Source organism: Oncorhynchus mykiss, chromosome 22 (genome assembly GCF_013265735.2).
Source record: "Oncorhynchus mykiss isolate Arlee chromosome 22, USDA_OmykA_1.1, whole genome shotgun sequence".
Taxonomy (NCBI): domain Eukaryota; kingdom Metazoa; phylum Chordata; class Actinopteri; order Salmoniformes; family Salmonidae; genus Oncorhynchus; species Oncorhynchus mykiss.
In genome coordinates, this window is record NC_048586.1 from 51,412,038 (window position 1) to 51,437,287 (window position 25,250).

A 25,250-nucleotide genomic window follows, 5' to 3' on the forward strand; every position below is an offset into this window, starting at 1 on the left:
TTTGAACATCATAGTCATGGTATCAGTCTACATTTTAACATCATAGTCATGGTATCAGTCTACATTTTAACATCATAGTCATGGTATCAGTCTACATTTTAACATCATAGCCATGGTATCAGTTTACATTGTAACATCATAGTCATGGTATCAGTCTACATTTTAACATCATCGTCATGGTAGCAGTCTACATTTTAACATCATAGTCATGGTAGCAGTCTACATTTTAACATCATAGTCATGATATCAGTCTACATTTTAACATCATAGTCATGGTATCAGTCTACATTGTAACATCATAGTCATGGTATCAGTCTACATTTTAACATCATAGTCATATTATCAGTCTACATTGTAACATCATAGTCATGGTATCAGTCTACATTGTAACATCATAGTCATGGTATCAGTCTACATTGTAACATCATAGTCATGGTATCAGAGCTCCCTGTACTCCCTGTAACAGAACTGAATATAACACCATAGGTCCTATGATGTTACTGGTCGACCAACAACACCTCCTCACTTCTAGTGACATTTTATGCTTTGAGCCAATAGGCAGGGTATATGCTTTGAGCCAATAGGCAGGGTTTATGCTTTGAGCCAATAGGCAGGGTTTATGCTTTGAGCCAATAGGCAGGGTTTATGCTTTGAGCCAATAGGCAGGGTTTATGCTTTGAGCCAATAGGCAGGGTATATGCTTTGAGCCAATAGGCAGGGTTTATGCTTTGAGCCAATAGGCAGGGTTTATGCTTTGAGCCAATAGGCAGGGTTTATGCTTTGAGCCAATAGGCAGGGTTTATGCTTTGAGCCAATAGGCAGGGTTTATGCTTTGATTGAAACCAAATACAAGATAGTCGACTAGTTAACACCATGTGCTCTAATTCGATCAGCAACAGTCATTCAAGAAGATTTAACTGGATATTCCCTTTAAACAGATTGAGATCAATTGATTGGCATGTAGATGCAGTTGGGATATTTCACCGGTAAAACGTGAAGAATTATCATTCACAACTGACAGTGATGATCTTTTTAAAATGTATTAGGTATGTCTAACTTGGTGTTATGCATATTCTGTAATAATATTCAGGAGATTTACATCTGTTGTTACAACCTTTGATTGGGAAGTGATGACGTAAGTTGAGATAAACAGGATATACTACACCACATACTGTAACGGTACAATGTTAAATGTAAAACAACTATCTAACTTCATACACAGGCTGTAGGCTTCCAACTTCTAGCTTTGTTGTTACTTTGTTTGTGTGTATTTGGATCAGATTATCTTGGATTTTGTCATTCCTGTGGCTCTTTGCATCCCGTATCTGTGTGCACACCCTTCCCTCTACCCCTCCACCTCTAGACCCCTCCACCTCTCCTTCCCTCCCCCTCTAGACCCCTCCACCCCTCCTTCCCTCCCCATCTAGACCTCTCCACCCCTCTTTCCCTCCCCATCTAGACCTCTCCACCCCTCCTTCCCTCCCCCTCTAGACCTCTCCACCTCTCCTTCCCTCCACCTCTCCCTTCCCTCTACCTGTCCCTTCCCTCCACCTCTCCACCTCTCCTTCCCTCCACCTCTCCACCTCTCCACCTCTCCTTCCCTCCACCTCTCCACCTCTCCACCTCTCCTTCCCTCCACCTCTCCCTTTCCTCTACCTGTCCCTTCCCTCCACCTCTCCACCTCTCCTTCCCTCCCCCTTCCCTCAATCTCTCCCTCCCTCCACCTCTCCTCTCCTTCCCTCCCCCTCTCCTCTCCTTCCCTCCCCTTCCCTCCCCCTCTCCTTCCCTCCCCCTTCCCTCCATCTCTCCCTCCCTCCACCTCTCCTTCCCTCCCCCTCTCCCTTCCCTCCACCTCTCCTTCCCTTCCCCCCTTCCATCCACTTCTCCCCCTTCTCCTTCCTTCCCCCTCCTTCCCTCCCCCTCTCCCTTCCCTCCACCTCTCCTCTGTAGGCTTCCAATTTCTAGCTTTGTTGTTACTTTTTTTTTGTGTATTTGGATCAGATTATCTTGGATTTTGTCATTCCTGTGGCTCTTTGCATCCCATATCTGTGTGCCGACCCTTCCCTCTACCCCTCCACCTCTAGACCCCTCAACCCCTCCACCTCTAGACCCCTCCACCTCTCCTTCCCTCCACCCTCCTTCCCTCCACCCCTCCTTCCCTCCACCTCTAGACCCCTACACCCCTCCTTCCCTCCACCCCTCCTTCCCTCCACCCCTGCTTCCCTCCACCTCTAGACCTCTCCACCCCTCCTTCCCTCCCCCTCTAGACCTCTCCACCCCTCCTTCCCTCCACCCCTCCTTCCCTCCACCTCTAACCCCTCCTTCCCTCCACCCCTCCTTCCCTCCACCTCTAGACCCCTCCACCCTTCCTTCCCTCACCCTCTAGACCTCTCCAACCCTCCAACTCTCCTTCCCTCCACCCCTCCTTCCATCTACCTCTAGACCTCTCCACCCCTCCACCTCTCCACCCCTCCTTCCCTCCACCTCTAGACCCCTCCACCCCTCCACCCCTCCATCTCTAGACCCCTCCACCCCTCCTTCCCTCCACCTCTAGACCCCTCCAACTCTCCTTCCCTCCACCCCTCCATCTCTAGACCCCTCCAACTCTCCTTCCCTCCACCTCTAGACCTCTCCTTCCCTCCACCCCTCCTTCCCTCCACCTCTAGACCTCTCCACCCCTCCTTCCCTCCACCTCTCCTTCCCTCCACCTCTAGACCCCTCCTTCCCTCCACCCCTCCTTCCCTCCACCCCTCCATGTCTAGACCCCTCCACCTCTCCTTCCCTCCACCTCTAGACCCCTCCTTCCCTCCACCCCTCCTTCCCTCCACCTCTAGACCCCTCCTTCCCTCCCCCTCTAGACCTCTCCACCCCTCCTTCCCTCCACCCCTCCTTCCCTCCACCTCTAGACCACTCCTTCCCTCCACCCCTCCTTCCCTCCACCTCTAGACCCCTCCTTCCCTCCACCCCTCCTTCCCTCCATCTCTAGACCCCTCCACCCCTCCTTCCCTCCACCTCTAGACCCCTCCACCCCTCCATCTCTCCATCTCTAGACCCCTCCACCCCTCCTTCCCTCCACCTCTAGACCGCTCCTTCCCTCCACCCCTAGACCTCTCCACCCCTCCTTCCCTCCACCCCTCCACCTCTAGACCCCTCCTTCCCTCCCCCTCTAGACCTCTCCACCCCTCCTTCCCTCCACCCCTCCTTCCCTCCACCTCTAGACCACTCCTTCCCTCCACCCCTCCTTCCCTCCACCTCTAGACCCCTCCACCTCTCCTTCCCTCCACCCCCCCTTCCCTCCAATCCTCCTTCCCTCCACCTCTAGACCTCTCCACCCCTCCACCTCTAGACCTCTCCTTCCCTCCACCCCTCCTTCCCTCCACCTCTAGACCTCTCCACCCCTCCTTCCCTCCACCTCTCCTTCCCTCCCCCTCTAGACCCCTCCACCCCTCCTTCCCTCCCCATCTAGACCTCTCCACCCCTCTTTCCCTCCCCATCTAGACCTCTCCACCCCTCCTTCCCTCCCCCTCTAGACCTCTCCACCTCTCCTTCCCTCCCCCTTCCCTCCATCTCTCCCTCCCTCCACCTCTCCTCTCCTTCCCTCCCCCTCTCCTTCCCTCCCCCCCTTCCATCCACTTCTCCCCCTTCTCCTTCCCTCCACCTCTCCTTCCCTCCACCTCTCCCTCCCCCCCCTTCCCTCCACCCCTCCTTCCCTCCACCTCTAGACCCCTCCACCCCTCCACCCCTCCATCTCTAGACCCCTCCACCCCTCCTACCCTCCACCTCTAGACCCCTCCAACTCTCCTTCCCTCCACCCCTCCATCTCTAGACCCCTCCACTCCTCCATCTCTAGACCCCTCCAACTCTCCTTCCCTCCACCTCCAGACCTCTCCTTCCCTCCACCCCTCCTTCCCTCCACCTCTAGACCTCTCCACCCCTCCTTCCCTCCACCTCTCCTTCCCTCCACCTCTAGACCCCTCCTTCCCTCCACCCCTCCTTCCCTCCACCCCTCCTTCCCTCCACCCCTCCATGTCTAGACCCCTCCACCTCTCCTTCCCTCCACCTCTAGACCCCTCCTTCCCTCCACCCCTCCTTCCCTCCACCTCTAGACCCCTCCTTCCCTCCCCCTCTAGACCTCTCCACCCCTCCTTCCCTCCACCCCTCCTTCCCTCCACCTCTAGACCCCTCCTTCCCTCCACCCCTCCTTCCCTCCACCTCTAGACCCCTCCTTCCCTCCACCCCTCCATCTCTAGACCCCTCCACTCCTCCTTCCCTCCACCTCTAGACCTCTCCACCCCTCCATCTCTCCATCTCTAGACCCCTCCACCCCTCCATCCCTCCACCTCTAGACCGCTCCTTCCCTCCACCCCTAGACCTCTCCACCCCTCCTTCCCTCCACCCCTCCTTCCCTCCACCTCTAGACCCCTCCTTCCCTCCATCTCTAGACCCCTCCACCCCTCCACCTCTAGACCTCTCCACCCCTCCAACTCTCCTTCCCTCCACCCCTCCTTCCCTCCACCTCTAGACCCCTCCACCCTCCTTCCCTCCACCTCTAGACCTCTCCACCCCTCCTTCCCTCCACCTCTAGACCCCTCCACCTCTCCATCTCTAGACCCCTCCACCCCTCCTTCCTCCACCTCTAGACCTCTCCTTCCCTCCACCTCTAGACCCCTCCACCTCTCCTTCCCTCCACCCCCCCTTCCCTCCAATCCTCCTTCCCTCCACCTCTAGACCTCTCCACCCCTCAACCTCTAGACCTCTCCTTCCCTCCACCCCTCCTTCCCTCCACCTCTAGACCTCTCCACCCCTCCTTCCCTCCACCTCTTCTTCCCTCCCCCTCTAGACCCCTCCACCCCTCCTTCCCTCCCCATCTAGACCTCTCCACCCCTCTTTCCCTCCCCATCTAGACCTCTCCACCCCTCCTTCCCTCCCCCTCTAGACCTCTCCACCTCTCCTTCCCTCCCCCTTCCCTCCATCTCTCCCTCCCTCCACCTCTCCTCTCCTTCCCTCCCCCTCTCCTTCCCTTCCCCCCTTCCATCCACTTCTCCCCCTTCTCCTTCCCTCCACCTCTCCTTCCCTCCCCCTCTCCCTTCCCCCCCCTTCCCTCCACCTCTCCTTCCCTCCCCCTCTCCCTTCCCTCCCCCTCTCCCTTCCCTCCACCTCTCCTCTCCTTCCCTCCACCTCTCCTCTCCTTCCCTTCCCCTCTCATCTCCTTCCCTCCACCTCTCCTCTCCTTCCCTTCCCCTCTCATCTCCTTCCCTCCACCTCTCCTCTCCTTCCCTCCCCCTCCTTCCTTCCCCTCTCACTTCCCTCCACCTCTCCCTTCCCTCCATCTCTCCCTTCCCTCCCTCTCTCCCTTCCCTCCACCTCTCCTCTCCTTCCCTTCCCCTCTCATCTCCTTCCCTTCCCCTCTCCTCTCCTTCCCTCCACCTCTCCTCTCCTTCACTCCCCCTCCTTCCCTTCCCTCCCCTCTCCCTTCCCTCCACCTCTCCCTTCCCTCCACCTCTCCCTTCCCTCCCCTTCCCTCCACCTTCCCTCCTCTCCACCTCTCCCTTCCCATCCTGTGAAGTTATAGTGTTCCCTGTCTTTCATTGATCAAAGCTCAAAAGATCCATAAAGGAGCCATAAAGGAGCGCTTTTCATGGATCTAACAAGACATCTAACAGTTAAATCAGAGCAACCCCACATCAGCACAGCCTGTACACCTGCAGCAGCCGGCACTCTGCCGGCACTCTGCCAGCACGTAGAAGCCCGCAGCCCCGTGTTAGAGCAGTGATGCCAGCAGAGAGACTGTGGACTGAGAGAAGTCAGGGAGGTATTCTTGGTTGGGCAAATCTTACTGGTCTTTAAACATTGTATTGTAATTGGCTGAGCACCAATCTTAGCCTGGGATTATTGGTGGAATTTACATCCTTCTCTCCCATAATCCTTCCAAAGTTTACAACACAGTCGTGATTGGCAGACAGACTGCATTGTACCCTCGCCTGTTGTCTCTTAGCTGGCCATCACATACAAGATTTAGTTCTGAGTTCTGAGATGACCTGTTCTGTGATTTGCCATTGGGGGTACCTTACCTCGTCTGTGATTGGCCACAGCCAGGAAATGTTGTTCCTGTATGCTGAAGGCCTCCCAGTCCAGAGCACTGTGTGTCTCTATGGTCTGATAAGGTAGAAACATTAACTTCCTGCTGCTCCACTTGTAGATCACTGACTCCTCCCACTCCCCGCCGGGCTGGCCCTTGGAGTTAGCCACTGCTAGGAACATCTGTGACAGGAGGACAATCAAATCATATCAAATTGTATTTGTCACATGCGCCGAATACAACAGGTGTAGTAGACCTTACAGTGAAATGCTGAATACAACAGGTGTAGTAGACCTCACAGTGAAATGCTGAATACAACAGGTGTAGTAGACCTTACAGTGAAATGCTGAATACAACAGGTGTAGTAGACCTTACAGTGAAATGCTGAAAACAACAGGTGTAGTAGACCTTACAGTGAAATGCTGAATACAACAGGTGTAGTAGACCTTACAGTGAAATGCTGAATACAACAGGTGTAGTAGACCTTACAGTGAAATGCTGAATACAACAGGTGTAGTAGACCTCACAGTGAAATGCTGAAAACAACAGGTGTAGTAGACCTTACAGTGAAATGCTGAATACAACAGGTGTAGTAGACCTTACAGTGAAATGCTGAATACAACAGGTGTAGTAGACCTCACAGTGAAATGCTGAATACAACAGGTGTAGTAGACCTCACAGTGAAATGCTGAATACAACAGGTGTAGTAGACCTCACAGTGAAATGCTGAATACAACAGGTGTAGTAGACCTTACAGTGAAATGCTGACTACAACAGGTGTAGTAGACCTCACAGTAAAATGCTGAATACAACAGGTGTAGTAGACCTTACAGTGAAATGCTGAATACAACAGGTGTAGTAGACCTTACAGTGAAATGCTGACTACAACAGGTGTAGTAGACCTCACTGTGAAATGCTGAATACAACAGGTGTAGTAGACCTCACAGTAAAATGCTGAATACAACAGGTGTAGTAGACCTTACAGTGAAATGCTGAATACAACAGGTGTAGTAGACCTTACAGTGAAATGCTGAATACAACAGGTGTAGTAGACCTCACAGTGAAATGCTGAATACAACAGGTGTAGTAGACCTCACAGTGAAATGATGAATACAACAGGTGTAGTAGACCTTACAGTGAAATGCTGAATACAACAGGTGTAGTAGACCTCACTGTGAAATGCTGAATACAACAGGTGTAGTAGACCTCACAGTAAAATGCTGAATACAACAGGTGTAGTAGACCTTACAGTGAAATGCTGAATACAACAGGTGTAGTAGACCTCACAGTGAAATGCTGAATACAACAGGTGTAGTAGACCTTACAGTGAAATGCTGACTACAACAGGTGTAGTAGACCTCACTGTGAAATGCTGAATACAACAGGTGTAGTAGACCTCACAGTAAAATGCTGAATACAACAGGTGTAGTAGACCTTACAGTGAAATGCTGAATACAACAGGTGTAGTAGACCTTACAGTGAAATGCTGAATACAACAGGTGTCGTAGACCTTACAGTGAAATGCTGAATACAACAGGTGTAGTAGACCTCACAGTGAAATGCTGAATACAACAGGTGTAGTAGACCTCACAGTGAAATGCTGAATACAACAGGTGTAGTAGACCTTACAGTGAAATGCTGAATACAACAGGTGTAGTAGACCTCACAGTGAAATGCTGAATACAACAGGTGTAGTAGACCTTACAGTGAAATGCTGAATACAACAGGTGTAGTAGACCTCACAGTGAAATGCTGAATACAACAGGTGTAGTAGACCTTACAGTGAAATGCTGAATACAACAGGTGTAGTAGACCTCACAGTGAAATGCTGAATACAACAGGTGTAGTAGACCTCACAGTGAAATGCTGAATACAACAGGTGTAGTAGACCTCACAGTGAAATGCTTACTTACGAGCCCATTACTTTAGAATACTTTTGCACGCCCAATTTTTCAGTTTTTGATTTGTTAAAAAAGTTTGAAATATCCAATAAATGTCGTTCCACTTCATGATTGTGTCCCACTTGTTGTTGATTCTTCACAAAAAAATACAGTTTTATATCTTTATGTTTGAAGCCTGAAATGTGGCAAAAGGTCGCAAAGTTCAAGGGGGCCGAATACTTTCGCAAGGCACTGTATATACAGGGGGTACCGGTACAGAGTCAATGTGTCAGTGTGGAGGTAATTCTTCGAGGTAATTGAGGTAATATGTACATGTAGTTAGAGTTATTAAAGTGACTATGCATAGATAATAACAGAGACTGGGAGTACAGGAGGGGACTAAGCACGCACCCCTGAGGGACCCCCGTGTTGAGGATCAGCGTGGCGGATGTGTTGTTCCTACCCTTACCACCTGGGGACGGCCCGTCAGGATCCAGTTGCAGAGGGAGGTGTTTAGTCCCAGGGTCCTTAGCTTAGTGATGGGCTTTGAGGGCACTATGGTGTTGAACGCTGAGCTGTAGTCAATGAACAGCATTCTCACATAGGTGTTCCTTTTGTCCAGGTGGGAAAGGGCAGTGTGGAGTGCAATAGAGATTGCATCATCTGTGGATCTGTTGGGCGGTATGCAAATTGGAGTGGGTCTAGGGTTTCTGGGATAATGGTGTGAGCCATGACCAGCCTTTCAAAGCACTTCATGGCTACAGACATGAGTGCTACAGGTCGGTAGTCATTTAGTCAGGTTACTTTAGTGTTCTTGGGCACAGGCACTATGGTGGTCTGCTTGAAACATGTTGGTATTACAGACTCAGACAAGGAGGGGTTGAAAATATCAGTGAAGACACAGCTCGGAATGCACGTCCTGGTAATCCGTCTGGCCCTGCAGCCTTGTGAATGTTGACCTGTCTTACTCACACCGGTTGCGGAGAGTGTGATCACACAGTCGTCCGGAACAGCTGGTGCTCTCATGCATGTTTCAGTGTTACTTGCCTCGAAGTGAGCATAGAAGGCATTTAGCTCATCTGGTAGGCTCGTGTCACTGGGCAGCTCTCGGCTGTGCTTCCCCTTGTAGTCTATAGTAGTTTGAAAGCCCTAACACATCTGATGAGCGGCAGAGCCATTGTAGTAGGATTTGATCTTGTTCCTGTATTGACGTTTTGCCTGTTTGATGGTTCGTCGGAGGGCTTAGCTGGCGTCCGGGTTAGTCCTTGAAGGCGGCAGCTCTAGCCTTTAGTTCAGTGTAGATGTTATCTACAATTCATGGCTTCTGGTTGGGATATGTACGTACGGTCACTGTGGGGACGATGTCGTTGACACACTTATTAATGAAGCTGATGTGGAGAACTCCTCAATGCCATCGGATGAGTCCCGGAAACATATTTGTGCTAGCGAACGTTCCTGTAGCTTAGCATCTGACCACTTTCGTATTAAGCGCATTACATCCTGTTTGAGATTTTGCTTGTAAGCAGGAATCAGGAAGATAGATTTATGGTCCGACTTGCCAAATGGAGGGCGAGGGAGAGCTTTGTATGGTGGTTTATTTTCTCTCGCTTCGTCGGGGTTCCCACACGTCAGCCTCTATATCGGCATCTCTTTCTCTGTTGAGTGTCAGGGATTAGGGCCCTGGGTGAGCAGTACGTCAGCCTCTATAGTGTCGGGGATTAGGGCCCGGCCCTGGGTGAGCAGCACGTCAGCCTCTATATCGGCGTCTCTTTCTCTGTTGAGTGTCGGGGATTAGGGCCTGGTCCTGGGTGAGCAGTACGTCCTGTGCCGCTGACTCATTGAAGTAAAAATATTAATACAAATCGAGGTTAATGAATGCTGTTCTGATGTCCAGAGGCTCTTTTTGGTCATGGGACACGATGTACAAAAAAAAGTTAAGATCAGCGGAAAAACCCCTCGACAAATAGCAGAATTGGTCAGGACCCGTAAATAGTGCGCTATACATTCCAGTGTACTTTATACTCTGAGTGAGCGTCTTCTGATGTAAAATGTCAGTTCATTCACAGTCAAGTTTACTACAATCTTTCTTCACATCAAATATAACGTAACACACAATCAAGATGAACAACGGTGAGTGAGAAAACACCTAATGTCCGTCCAAAATGGCACCCTATTCCCTACATAGTGCACTACTTTTGACCGTGGCCCATAGGTCTCTGGTCAAAAGTAGTGCGCTATATAGGGAATAAGGTGCCATTTCAGACACAGCCCAGTGATAAGTACACTGCAGCAGGTGTTGACAGAACAGAGAACCAAACGGCTTCTGACTCCTAGCTGTAATTAACTGTGAGATGACACTAAAGGGGAAGTGGGGAGGTGGTGGTCATAAATCATCATTATAAACATCAGACAAAATACATTTCTGTGATTATACATGTGTGATTTACGACAGCAGCCTTCAGCTCCCTCTTCCTCAGGTTCATGACCACATCAAAGACCTCTCTGTGCTGGGACTGGGAGCAGCTGTGGACATTACACAGGGTTTGTGTTGTGTTTGCTCTAGGGGTGCAGTCTCTGTTGTTGAGAGCAGAAAGACTCGACCGGTGTCATGTTCCCCCCCCCCCCCCCATTACCCTCATAGACAGAGGTCTGAGGAGTCTTCATCCAGCAGGCTAAACTGGTTGAGATGATGTCATCCAACCAGCCATGGCCACTGGGAAAGTTTATCAAGTCAAACTAGTCACTAGTCATATTAAGATGACTTTAAATCTTGGACTTTGTCCCAAATGGCACCCTACTCTGTTTTGTAGTGCACTACTTTTGATCATATACCATACCTAGACAGGTACTCACCTTGTTGCCCACAGTGAAGTACTTCCATGCCCGTGCTTCATAGGTGACGATGTTCTGATACACTTGAAACTTCCCATCCACCCACTTGTAGATTCCAGAGCCCGGCTTGGTCTCGCGATTGGCTGTGGCAGCGAACAGTCCTTGGGAGGGGATGTGGAACACCTCGATGTCGAACGTCTCTGAGTTGGTGTAAAGGTCTTGGTAGTCTTCAACATAGTCCAGACGCTCTTTCTCTGTGCATTAGAGACTAGCGTTATTCAGTTGGTCGGTTGTCACTGATGCATCTACGCTATAGAATAAGTGATTATTCCTGAACACAAGACAACATTTCGACCAGGAAGAGGTTACCCTGGTCCTGGAGTACCAGAGCCAAACTACCAACCTCTGGTTCCACCAATCACCTCACCAAACATAGTTGGCTCAATTCTTCACACCTGGTCTCCCATTAAAATCCAAACCATGACAATGCCTGTGGCACTGCAGAACCAGGGATGTTAACTCCTGGTCTGAAATCTATTACTTCAGTCAAACACAAAAATCTGACCTTGCAGCAGAGGCATCCACAGCCGTCCATCACATAGGAACAGGCCTTTCTTCAGTGTGTTAAACCACAGCTGGCCCTCCTCTGCCTTGGCACAGGGAGGCTGGGTCCCCGGGGTTATGAACACTTCTGCCTCTGTTACGGAGGAGAGAGAGCATTGAGTCGAATTTCATTTCAATTGAAGTAAATGGAATTGAATTGATCCTGATGATCCTATTCAATTGTCGTACATGTCTGGTGACTAGATGTTTGGGGAAACAACACTGATGTGTATTGACAGCTCCTAGCCAATATTGATGTGTATTGACAGCTCCTAACCAATATTGATGTGTATTGACAGCTCCTAGCCAATATTGATGTGTATTGACAGCTCCTAGCCAATATTGATGTGTATTGACAGCTCCTAACCAATATTGAGATGTATTGACAGCTCCTAGCCAATATTGATGTGTATTGACAGCTCCTAACCAATATTGATGTGTATTGACAGCTCCTAGCCAATATTGATGTGTATTGACAGCTCCTAACCAATATTGAGATGTATTGACAGCTCCTAGCCAATATTGATGTGTATTGACAGCTCCTAGCCAACACTGATGTGTATTGACAGCTCCTAACCAATATTGAGATGTATTGACAGCTCCTAGCCAATATTGATGTGTATTGACAGCTCCTAACCAATATTGATGTGTATTGACAGCTCCTAACCAATATTGATGTGTATTGACAGCTCCTAACCAATATTGAGATGTATTGACAGCTCCTAACCAATATTGAGGTGTATTGACAGCTCCTAGCCAATATTGATGTGTATTGACAGCTCCTAGCCAATATTGATGTGTATTGACAGCTCCTAACCAATATTGAGGTGTATTGACAGCTCCTAGCCAATATTGAGATGTATTGACAGCTCCTAACCAATATTGATGTGTATTGACAGCTCCTAGCCAATGAGGTTATATAACTATTAATTCAAGTTGATCCAACCTGAGAGGTGTAAAAACATTGATTGATTCAATTTACAAAGTAACAGTGGTAGACTGCTCCACATGGAGACATTACATACATAAACAATGATAAAAACATCATCAAGCCTGGAGTCTTATCTCCACAGTGGTCCTGCCACGACTAAACCTTGCTGCTGACTGTTTTACGTTGACGTCTTGATGTGCTAGCAGCGGTTGAGCCGAGGAGCTTCCAAAATCAAAATCTACGCCGTTTCACAAAGACGATTCATTGTTCTGCCGCGGCAGTGAGAAGGTGCCAAAACCCACACTGAATCACTAATGATGAATGTTTGTCAGCAGTAAAACGATAAGTACGTATTCAATGACAGATTTCACACTCAGAGGACGACCAGACACATCAGTCAAGCTGTCTGAATGCAGTGTTTAGCTTGGATCCTACTCACAGTATCAAAAAGGGTGAAGCAAACAAATGAGATCTTAAATACACACAATTAGTGATTGATCCATGTATCGTTTCGTTTTGGATCCGGTAGCTATACCTGACGTCAGGTAGAGTAACGTTCTGATAGTCTTCATTCTGTTAAGCCTGCACAATGCCTGGGTCCCAAAACCACACAATATTCAATAAATAGTGCCCTACTTTTTTTTTTACCAAAGCCCTATAGTTACTGCCCAAATACAGTGCATTCCTAAAGTATTCAGACCCTTTGACCACCCCCCCCCCCAAAGAAAATTACGTTACAGCCTTATTTCCTCATCAATCTACACACAAAACCCCATAATGACAAAGTTAAAACAGATTTTTAGTTTTAGAAATGTTTGGAAATGTATAAAATAAAAACAGAAATAACTTCTTTACATAAGTATTCAGACTGTTTGCTATGAGGCTCGAAATTGAGCTCTGCTGCATCCTGTTTCCATTGATCATCCTTGAGATGTTTCTACAACTGGATTGGAGTCCACCTGTGGTAAATTTAATTGATTGGACATGATTTGGAAAGACACACACCTGTCTACATAAGGTCTTACAGTTAACAGTGCATGTCAGAGCAAAACCCAAGCCATGAGGTCGAAGGAATTGTTCGTAGAGCTCTGAGACAGGATTGTGTCGAGGCACAGATCTGGGGAAGGGGACCACCACATTTCTGCAGCATTGAAGGTCCCCAAGAACACAGCGGCCTCAGCGGCAGAGGCTGTGAGACTAGTCAGGATCAAGGGAAAGATAAACGGAGCAAAGTACAGAGAGATCCTTGATGGAGCTACAGTGCTACAGAGCGCTCAGGACCTCGGACGGTGAACTTAGATTGATGAGGGGGAAATACAATTGAATCCGTTTTAGAATAAGGCTGTAACGTAACAAAATGTGGAAGAAGTCAAGGGGTCTGAATACTTTCCGAATGCACTGTATCTATGGAATAGGTCATTTGAGCCTCCCCCGTGTCTATCAGGAGAACGGCAGTATACACAACAAGACGGTCCCATCCCTGTGTTTTCACAGAGAGACACATGAAACACCCGACCCTACATCACTGTCACAACCACTGACTCAACTCACAGATACAGTTACCCTGTTCACCATACCATCACAACACAACTATTTACAGCTATAAAACAAATCCAAACCCAGCCAGTCATGGAGGGACAGAGATAATCATCCGCCAGGAAGATTGTGATTGTTTTGGAGAGCTCAACGCAAAACCGTCCACAGGTCTACTCACCGTGATATCATCTCTACTCACCATAATGATACAGAGGATAGAGGGTAGTGTATCATCTCTACTCACCATCATGATACAGAGGATAGAGGGTAGTGTATCATCTCTACTCACCATAATGATACAGAGGATAGAGGGTAGTGTATCATCTCTACTCACCATAATGATACAGAGGATAGAGGGTAGTATATCATCTCTACTCACCATAAGGAGACAAATGGATAGAGGGTAGTATATCATCTCTACTCACCATAATGATACTGAGGATAGAGGGTAGTATATCATCTCTACTCACAATAATGATACTGAGGATAGAGGGTAGTATATCATCTCTACTCACCATAATGATACAGAGGATAGAGGGTAGTGTATCATCTCTACTCACCATAATGATACAGAGGATAGAGGGTAGTATATCATCTCTACTCACCATAATGATACAGAGGATAGAGGGTAGTGTATCATCTCTACTCACCGTAATGATACAGAGGATAGAGGGTAGTATATCATCTCTACTCACCATAATGATACAGAGGATAGAGGGTAGTGTATCATCTCTACTCACCATAATGATACAGAGGATAGAGGGTAGTGTATCATCTCTACTCACCATAATGATACAGAGGATAGAGGGTAGTGTATCATCTCTACTCACCATAATGATACAGAGGATAGAGGGTAGTATATCATCTCTACTCACCATAATGATACAGAGGATAAAGGGTAGTATATCATCTCTACTCACCATAATGATACAGAGGATAGAGGGTAGTATATAATCTCTACTCACCATAATGATACAGAGGATAGAGGGTAGTGTATCATCTCTACTCACCATAATGATACAGAGGATAGAGGGTAGTATATCATCTCTACTCACCATAATGATACAGAGGATAGAGGGTAGTGTATCATCTCTACTCACCATAATGATACAGAGGATAGAGGGTAGTATATCATCTCTACTCACAATAATGATACAGAGGATAGAGGGTAGTGTATCATCTCTACTCACCATAATGATACAGAGGATAGAGGGTAGTATATCATCTCTACTCACCATAATGATACAGAGGATAGAGGGTAGTGTATCATCTCTACTCACCATAATGATACAGAGGATAGAGGGTAGTATATCATCTCTACTCACCATAATGATACAGAGGATAGAGGGTAGTGTATCATCTCTACTCACCATAATGATACAGAGGATAGAGGGTAGTATATCATCTCTACTCACCATAATGATACAGAGGATAGAGGGTAGTATATCATCTCTACTCACCATAAGGATACAGAGGATAGAGGGTAGTGTATCATCTCTACTCACCATAAGGATACAGAGGATAGAGGGTAGTGTATCATCTCTACTCACCATAAGGAGACAGAGGATAGTATATCATCTCTACTCACCATAAGGAGACAGAGGATAGTATATCATCTCTACTCATCATAAGGAGTCAGAGGATAGTATATCATCTCTACTCACCATAATACCATAATGATACAGAGGGTAGAGGGTAGTGTATCATCTCTACTCACCATAAGGAGACAGAGGATAGTATATAATCTCTACTCACCATAAGGAGACAGAGGATAGTATATCATCTCTACTCACCATAATGATACAGAGGATAGAGGGTAGTATATCATCTCTACTCACCATAATGATACAGAGGATAGAGGGTAGTGTATCATCTCTACTCACCATAATGATACAGAGGATAGAGAGTAGTGTATCATCTCTACTCACCATAATGATACAGAGGATAGAGGGTAGTATATCATCTCTACTCACCATAATGATACAGAGGATAAAGGGTAGTATATCATCTCTACTCACCATAATGATACAGAGGATAGAGGGTAGTATATAATCTCTACTCACCATAATGATACAGAGGATAGAGGGTAGTGTATCATCTCTACTCACCATAATGATACAGAGGATAGAGGGTAGTATATCATCTCTACTCACCATAATGATACAGAGGATAGAGGGTAGTGTATCATCTCTACTCACCATAATGATACAGAGGATAGAGAGTAGTATATCATCTCTACTCACCATAATGATACAGAGGATAGAGGGTAGTGTATCATCTCTACTCACCATAATGATACAGAGGATAGAGAGTAGTATATCATCTCTACTCACCATAATGATACAGAGGATAGAGGGTAGTATATCATCTCTACTCACCATAAGGAGACAGAGGATAGTATATCATCTCTACTCACCATAAGGAGACAGAGGATAGTATATCATCTCTACTCACCATAAGGAGACAGAGGATAGTATATCATCTCTACTCATCATAAGGAGTCAGAGGATAGTATATCATCTCTACTCACCATAATACCATAATGATACAGAGGGTAGAGGGTAGTGTATCATCTCTACTCACCATAAGGAGACAGAGGATAGTATATAATCTCTACTCACCATAAGGAGACAGAGGATAGTATATCATCTCTACTCACCATAATGATACAGAGAATAGAGGGTAGTGTATCATCTCTACTCACCATAAGGAGACAAATGGATAGAGGGTAGTATATCATCTCTACTCACCATAAGGAGACAGAGGATAGAGGGTAGTGTATCATCTCAACTCACCATAATGATACAGAGGATAGAGAGTAGTGTATCATCTCTACTCACCATAATGATACAGAGGATAGAGGGTAGTATATCATCTCTACTCACCATAAGTAGACAGAGGATAGAGGGTAGTGTATCATCTCTACTCACCATAATGATACAGAGGATAGAGGGTAGTATATCATCTCTACTCACCATAAGGAGACAGAGGATAGAGGGTAGTGTATCATCTCTACTCACCATAAGGAGACAAATGGATAGAGGGTAGTATATCATCTCTACTCACCATAAGGAGACAGAGGATAGAGGGTAGTGTATCATCTCTACTCACCATAAGGAGACAAATGGATAGAGGGTAGTGTATCATCTCTACTCACCATAAGGAGACAGAGGATATAGGGTAGTATATCATCTCTACTCACTGCAACGATACAGAGGGTAGTGTATCATCTCTACTCACCATAAGGAGACAGAGGATATAGGGTAGTATATCATCTCTACTCACTGCTACGATACAGAGGGTAGTGTATCATCTCTACTCACCGTAAGGATACAGGGGGACTATGTCGTTCCCAGTGGGTGTGATGGGCATGGTGAGCAGGGCCTGAGGGACAGAGAGGACTGCCAGTCTGGGGTCTGAAGAGGGACACACTCGGGAGGTAGCATCTGACCCAGGCAACAGAACCAGCTGTCGCAGCAGACCCTGAGAAAGAGAGAGAGTTAGTAACAGACCATGTGTAGCATACCCTATTATAGAGAGAGACGTTAGTTATGGGTAATGTTCCCTGCCGAGATCAGAATACGAGTAGAGAGAAAAGTGCATTAAAAAAAGGAATGAACTCAGGTCGGAATCCAACAGACTCTGGGGACCAGACTTAAAGCATGTAGGAGGACAACGAAGAGAGACTCTGGGGACCAGACTTAAAGCATGCAGGAGGACAACGAAGAGAGACTCTAGGGACCAGACTTAAAGCATGCAGGAGGACAACGAAGAGAGACTCTGGGGACCAGACTTAAAGCATGCAGGAGGACAACGGAGAGGGAAACTCACAGAGAACAGTCCTTTCCACCGCCTCCTGCTGCCGATGTAGAACCTGGAGTGGGCAGTGCAGAGATCACTGGGGAAAGGCTTCTCATAGACCCTGGGGGGAGAACAAAAAACAAGGGTGTCGTAGTGTGTGTGTGTGTGTGTGTGTGTGTGTGTGTGTGTGTGTGTGTGTGTGTGTGTGTGTGTGTGTGTGTGTGTGTGTGTGTGTGAGTGAGTGAGTGACTCACAGTTCCAGGGCCATACCGCAGTCCACTCTGAGTGTAGCATAGCGCCCGGTGACGGCCACCACCACTGTGTGCCAGTGGTTGTCCGCCAGCCGCACCGCCCTAAACGTGATCCGTTTCTTGCCTGTCGGGCCCTGGAACAAAAAGTGGAGCCTCTCCTGAGAGACAAGTAGACCAATCAGCAGCCGGTCTGACTCCTCCTCCACCAACGAGAAGATGTACTCGTTCCTCTGGAGGACAGGAGACAGGATATACAGTATGAAGGAGAGACACAAACAACAGGACAGGTACATCCAGGACACACTGAGGGACAGACACTGACCAACAGGACATCCAGGACACACTGAGGGACAGACACTGACCAACAGGACATCCAGGACACACTGAGGGACAGACACTGACCAACAGGACATCCAGGACACACTGAGGGACAGACACTGACCAACAGGTCCATCCAGGACACACTGAGGGACAGACACTGACCAACAGGACATCCAGGACACACTGAGGGACAGACACTGACCAACAGGACATCCAGGACACACTGAGGGACAGACACTGACCAACAGGACAGGTCCATCCAGGACACACTGAGGGACAGACACTGACCAACAGGACAGGACATCCAGGACACACTGAGGGACAGACACTGACCAACAGGACAGGTCCATCCATGACACACTGAGGGACAGACACTGACCAACAGGACATCCAGGACTCACTGAGGGACAGACACTGACCAACAGGACATCCAGGACACACTGAGGGACAGACACTGACCAACAGGACATCCAGGACACACTGAGGGACAGACACTGACCAACAGGACATCCAGGACACACTGAGGGACAGACACTGACCAACAGGACAGGTACATCCAGGACACACTGAGGGACAGACACTGACCAACAGGACAGGTACATCCAGGACACAATGAGGGACAGACACTGACCAACAGGACATCCAGGACACACTGAGGGACAGACACTGACCAACAGGACATCCAGGACACACTGAGGGACAGACACTGCCCAACAGGACATCCAGGACACACTAAGGGACAGACACTGACCAACAGGACATCCAGGACACACTGAGGGACAGACACTGACCAACAGGACATCCAGGACACACTGAGGGACAGACACTGACCAACAGGACATCCAGGACACACTGAGGGACAGACACTGACCAACAGGACATCCAGGACACACTGAGAGACAGACACTGACCAACAGGACATCCAGGACACACTGAGGGACAGACACTGACCAACAGGACATCCAGGACACACTGAGGGACAGACACTGACCAACAGGACATCCAGGACACACTGAGGGACAGACACTGACCAACAGGACATCCAGGACACACTGAGGGACAGACAGATCTTTCAAATATTTCATTTTCAAACTTAAAGATGTAGTATCTTAAATTGACCGCTCCTTTGTTGCTGAGAATTGTCCAGCACAGAAGAAAATGCAAACTTGTAATGTCAGACTTCACATTTGTCTGATTTGACACACTAATGAAAAATATATCAACCCCTACAAAACAATATCCATTAATTATAATCCACATAATCATTCATATGTCCTGCTGCTGCAGAGTGTATATTAGAACTATATTAGAACTATTTTAGAACTATTTTAGAACTCTATTAGAACTATATTAGAACTATATTAGAACTATATTAGAACTATTTTAGAACTATTTTAGAACTATATTAGAACTATATTAGAACTATATTAGAACTATATTAGAACTATATTAGAACTATTTTAGAACTATTTTAGAACTATATTAGAACTATATTAGAACTATTTTAGAACTATATTAGAACTATATTAGAACTATATTAGAACTATATTAGAACTATATTAGAACTATATTAGAACTATTTTAGAACTACATTAGAACTATTTTATAACTATATTAGAACTATTTTAGAACTATATTAGAACTATTTTAGAACTATTTTATAACTATATTAGAACTATTTTAGAACTCTATTAGAACTATTTTAGAACTATATTAGAACTATATTAGAACTATTTTAGAACTCTATTAGAACTATATTAGAACTATATTAGAACTATATTAGAACTATTTTAGAACTATTTTAGAACTCTATTAGAACTATATTAGAACTATATTAGAACTATATTAGAACTATTTTAGAACTATTTTAGAACTCTATTAGAACTATATTAGAACTATTTTAGAACTATATTAGAACTATATTAGAACTATTTTAGAACTATTTTAGAACTCTATTAGAACTATTTTAGAACTATATTAGAACTATATTAGAACTATATTAGAACTATTTTATAACTATATTAGAACTATATTAGAACTATTTTAGAACTATATTAGAACTATTTTATAACTATATTAGAACTATATTAGAACTATATTAGAACTATTTTAGAACTATTTTATAACTATATTAGAACTATATTAGAACTATATTAGAACTATATTAGAACTATTTTAGAACTACATTAGAACTATTTTAGAACTATATTAGAACTATATTAGAACTATATTAGAACTATTTTAGAACTATTTTAGAACTATATTAGAACTATATTAGAACTATTTTAGAACTATATTAGAACTATTTTAGAACTATTTTAGAACTATATTAGAACTATATTAGAACTATTTTAGAACTATATTAGAACTATATTAGAACTATATTAGAACTATATTAGAACTATATTAGAACTATATTAGAACTATATTAGAACTATTTTAGAACTATATTAGAACTATTTTAGAACTATATTAGAACTATTTTAGAACTATTTTATAACTATATTAGAACTATATTAGAACTATATTAGAACTATATTAGAACTATTTTAGAACTACATTAGAACTATTTTAGAACTATATTAGAACTATATTAGAACTATATTAGAACTATTTTAGAACTATATTAGAACTATATTAGAACTATATTAGAACTATTTTAGAACTATATTAGAACTATTTTAGAACTATTTTAGAACTATATTAGAACTATTTTAGAACTATTTTAGAACTATTTTAGAACTATATTAGAACTATTTTAGAACTATTTTAGAACTATATTAGAACTATTTTAGAACTCTATTAGAACTATATTAGAACTCTATTAGAACTATATTAGAACTATATTAGAACTATTTTAGAACTATATTAGAACTATATTAGAACTATATTAGAACTATTTTAGAACTATATTAGAACTATTTTAGAACTATTTTAGAACTATTTTAGAACTATATTAGAACTATTTTAGAACTCTATTAGAACTCTATTAGAACTATATTAGAACTATTTTAGAACTCTATTAGAACTATATTAGAACTATTTTAGAACTCTATTAGAACTATATTAGAACTATATTAGAACTATTTTAGAACTATTTTAGAACTATATTAGAACTATATTAGAACTATATTAGAACTATTTTAGAACTATATTAGAACTATTTTAGAACTATATTAGAACTATATTAGAACTATATTAGAACTATATTAGAACTATTTTAGAACTATTTTAGAACTATTTTAGAACTCTATTAGAACTATATTAGAACTATATTAGAACTATATTAGAACTATATTAGAACTATATTAGAACTATATTAGAACTCTATTAGAACTATATTAGAACTATTTTAGAACTATTTTAGAACTATATTAGAACTATATTAGAACTATATTAGAACTATATTAGAACTATTTTAGAACTATTTTAGAACTATATTAGAACTATATTAGAACTATATTAGAACTATATTAGAACTATTTTAGAACTATTTTAGAACTATTTTAGAACTATATTAGAACTATATTAGAACTATTTTAGAACTATTTTAGAACTATTTTAGAACTATATTAGAACTATTTTAGAACTATATTAGAACTCTATTAGAACTATTTTAGAACTCTATTAGAACTATATTAGAACTATTTTAGAACTATTTTAGAACTATATTAGAACTATATTAGAACTATATTAGAACTATATTAGAACTATTTTAGAACTATTTTAGAACTATTTTAGAACTATATTAGAACTATTTTAGAACTCTATTAGAACTCTATTAGAACTATATTAGAACTATTTTAGAACTCTATTAGAACTATATTAGAACTATTTTAGAACTATTTTAGAACTATATTAGAACTATATTAGAACTACATTAGAACTATATTAGAACTATATTAGAACTATTTTAGAACTATATTAGAACTATTTTAGAACTATTTTAGAACTATATTAGAACTATATTAGAACTATATTAGAACTATATTAGAACTATTTTAGAACTATATTAGAACTATATTAGAACTATTTTAGAACTATATTAGAACTATTTTAGAACTCTATTAGAACTATATTAGAACTATATTAGAACTATTTTAGAACTATATTAGAACTATTTTAGAACTATATTAGAACTATATTAGAACTATTTTAGAACTATATTAGAACTATATTAGAACTATATTAGAACTATATTAGAACTATATTAGAACTATATTAGAACTATTTTAGAACTATTTTAGAACTATTTTAGAACTCTATTAGAACTATATTAGAACTATATTAGAACTATATTAGAACTATTTTAGAACTATATTAGAACTATATTAGAACTATATTAGAACTATATTAGAACTATTTTAGAACTATATTAGAACTATATTAGAACTATATTAGAACTATATTAGAACTATATTAGAACTATATTAGAACTATTTTAGAACTATTTTAGAACTATTTTAGAACTATATTAGAACTATATTAGAACTATATTAGAACTATATTAGAACTATTTTAGAACTATATTAGAACTATTTTAGAACTATATTAGAACTATTTTAGAACTACATTAGAACTCTATTAGAACTATATTAGAACTATATTAGAACTATTTTAGAACTATATTAGAACTATTTTAGAACTATATTAGAACTATTTTAGAACTATTTTAGAACTATATTAGAACTATTTTAGAACTATTTTAGAACTATATTAGAACTATTTTAGAACTATTTTAGAACTACATTAGAACTATTTTAGAACTATATTAGAACTATTTTAGAACTATATTAGAACTATTTTAGAACTATATTAGAACTATATTAGAACTGGTTTCTGTCGTCGTGGTTTCTGTCGTCATGTTGTCTTCCTCTTCCTCACCTTGTTGGCAAGGCGTGGGATCTTGAGCGTGACCACGAAGGAGAACTCAGAAGGGAAGTGGTCACAGTTGGTGAAGAGCTGCGAAGCGGGGAAGCTGAGGGCCTCCTGAGAGCCGGCTAGCTGCAGGCCCCGGGCCCCCCTGGACTGGACCATGTGCACTTCAGGCAGGGGGGGCTCCCCGCCAGGTGGTAAGACCCGCGACAGGAAGTCCAAAGGTAACAGATCTACAGGGAGGGAGGGAGGGAGGAAGGAAAGATACAGGTTAGATATAGATTGTTATCTCTAAAGGGATACAGATTAGATATAGATTGTATAAGTGTTGTATCAGCCCATAAAGAGATGGGATGGACAGGGGCAAATCAGAGAATCTACGAAGATAATCTACCAACACAAACACTCATGTCAGAGATAAGGAAGAGAGGCAAACTTTGGTTTTAAATAAGTGAAGTTGAAGTGACCGCAATTATATAGCCCAGAGTATTGTTTATGTGGAGAGGAGCCAGGGTTCAGGTTTTGTTTTACCTCAGAGAGCCAAAGGAGGAATCATTAGAGAGGGAGGGAGGGAGGGAGGGAGAGAGGGAGAGAGGGAGAGAGGGAGAGAGGGAGAGAGGGAGAGAGGGAGAGCGAGAGAGAGAGAGAGAGAGAGAGAGAGAGAGAGAGAGAGAGAGAGAGAGAGAGAGAGAGAGAAAGAAAGAGAGAGACAGAGAGAGACAGAGAGAGACAGAGAGAGAGAGAAACAGAGAGAGAGAGAGAAAGGGAAAGAGAGATAGAAACAGAGAGAGGGAAAGAGAGATAGAAACAGAGAGAGAGAGAGAGAGAGAGAGAGAGAGAGACACACAGAGAGACGGAGAGAGAAACAGAGAGAGAGAAATAGAGAGAAATAGAGAGAGAGTGTGAGAGAGAAACAGAGAGAGAGAAACAGAGAGAGAAATAGAGAGAGAGAAACAGAGAGAGAGAAATAGAGAGAGAGAAATAGAGAGAGTGTGAGAGAGAAACAGAGAGAGAAACAGAGAGAGAGAAATAGAGAGAGAGAAACAAAGAGAAAAATAGAGAGAGATAAACAAAGAGAGAAATTGAGAGAGAAACAAAGATAAAAATAGAGAGAGAGAAACAAAGAGAGAAATTGAGAGAGAAACAAAGAGAGAAATTGTGAAGGAAACAAAGAGAGAAATTGAGAGAGAAACAAAGAGAGAAATAGAGAGAGAGAAACAAAGAGAGAAATAGAGAGAGAGAAACAAAGAGAGAGAGAGAGAAAGAGAGTGAAAGAGTGAAAGAACACAATGGATCAGATTTCAAAGAGAAAGATACTCAACACAACAGATATTTTTGAGAAGCCAGACAACCCTGTCAAAATAATTCAGCTCTTTTATCAGCTCAACAACCTCCCCATTCTGTCCTGAATACCTACACAGTATATATAACACTTAAAAAATATCCACATTCTGCTTTCATCCGAGGCTCAATACCAACTAGAGGAGGATCTACCAATACCAACTAGAGGAGTATCTACCAATACCAACTAGAGGAGTATCTACCAATACCAACTAGAGGAGTATGTACCATTACCAGCTAGAGGAGTATTTTACTGTCTCATTACCAACTAGAGGAGTATCTACCAATACCAACTAGAGGAGTATCTACCATTACCAACTAGAGGAGTATCTATGATTACCAGCTAGAGGAGTATCTATCATTACCAGCTAGAGGAGTTTCTATCATTACCAGCTAGAGGAGTATCTATCATTACCAACTAGAGGAGTATCTATCAATACCAACTAGAGGAGTATCTATCATTACCAACTAGAGGAGTATCTATCATTACAAACTAGAGGAGTATCTATCAATACCAACTAGAGGAGTATCTATCATTACCAACTAGAGGAGTATCTATCAATACCAACTAGAGGAGTATCTATCATTACCAACTAGAGGAGTATCTATCATTACCAACTAGAGGAGTAGCTATCAATACCAGCTAGAGGAGTATCTATCAATACCAACTAGAGGAGTATCTATCATTACCAACTAGAGGAGTATCTATCATTACCAACTAGAGGAGTATCTATCAATACCAACTAGAGGAGTATCTATCAATAGCAGCTAGAGGAGTATCTATGATTACCAGCTAGAGG

General features: G+C 43.3%; 1 protein-coding gene across 2 annotated transcripts in view; it reads right to left on the bottom strand.

Moving 5' to 3' along the window:
• tspearb (thrombospondin-type laminin G domain and EAR repeats b) overlaps window positions 1-25,250 on the bottom strand; it is a 50,552-nt gene that overhangs the window by 16,157 nt on the left and 9,145 nt on the right. For both annotated transcript variants that reach the window (XM_036959510.1, XM_036959511.1), the window contains 7 exons: window positions 23,119-23,342; window positions 17,917-18,143; window positions 17,693-17,783; window positions 17,185-17,344; window positions 11,357-11,488; window positions 10,813-11,045; window positions 6,072-6,261 (listed from right to left, as the gene is read on the bottom strand). In XM_036959510.1, the coding sequence (XP_036815405.1) occupies window positions 6,072-6,261; window positions 10,813-11,045; window positions 11,357-11,488; window positions 17,185-17,344; window positions 17,693-17,783; window positions 17,917-18,143; window positions 23,119-23,342 (1,257 nt within the window). The remainder of the gene's footprint in view (window positions 1-6,071; window positions 6,262-10,812; window positions 11,046-11,356; window positions 11,489-17,184; window positions 17,345-17,692; window positions 17,784-17,916; window positions 18,144-23,118; window positions 23,343-25,250) is intronic.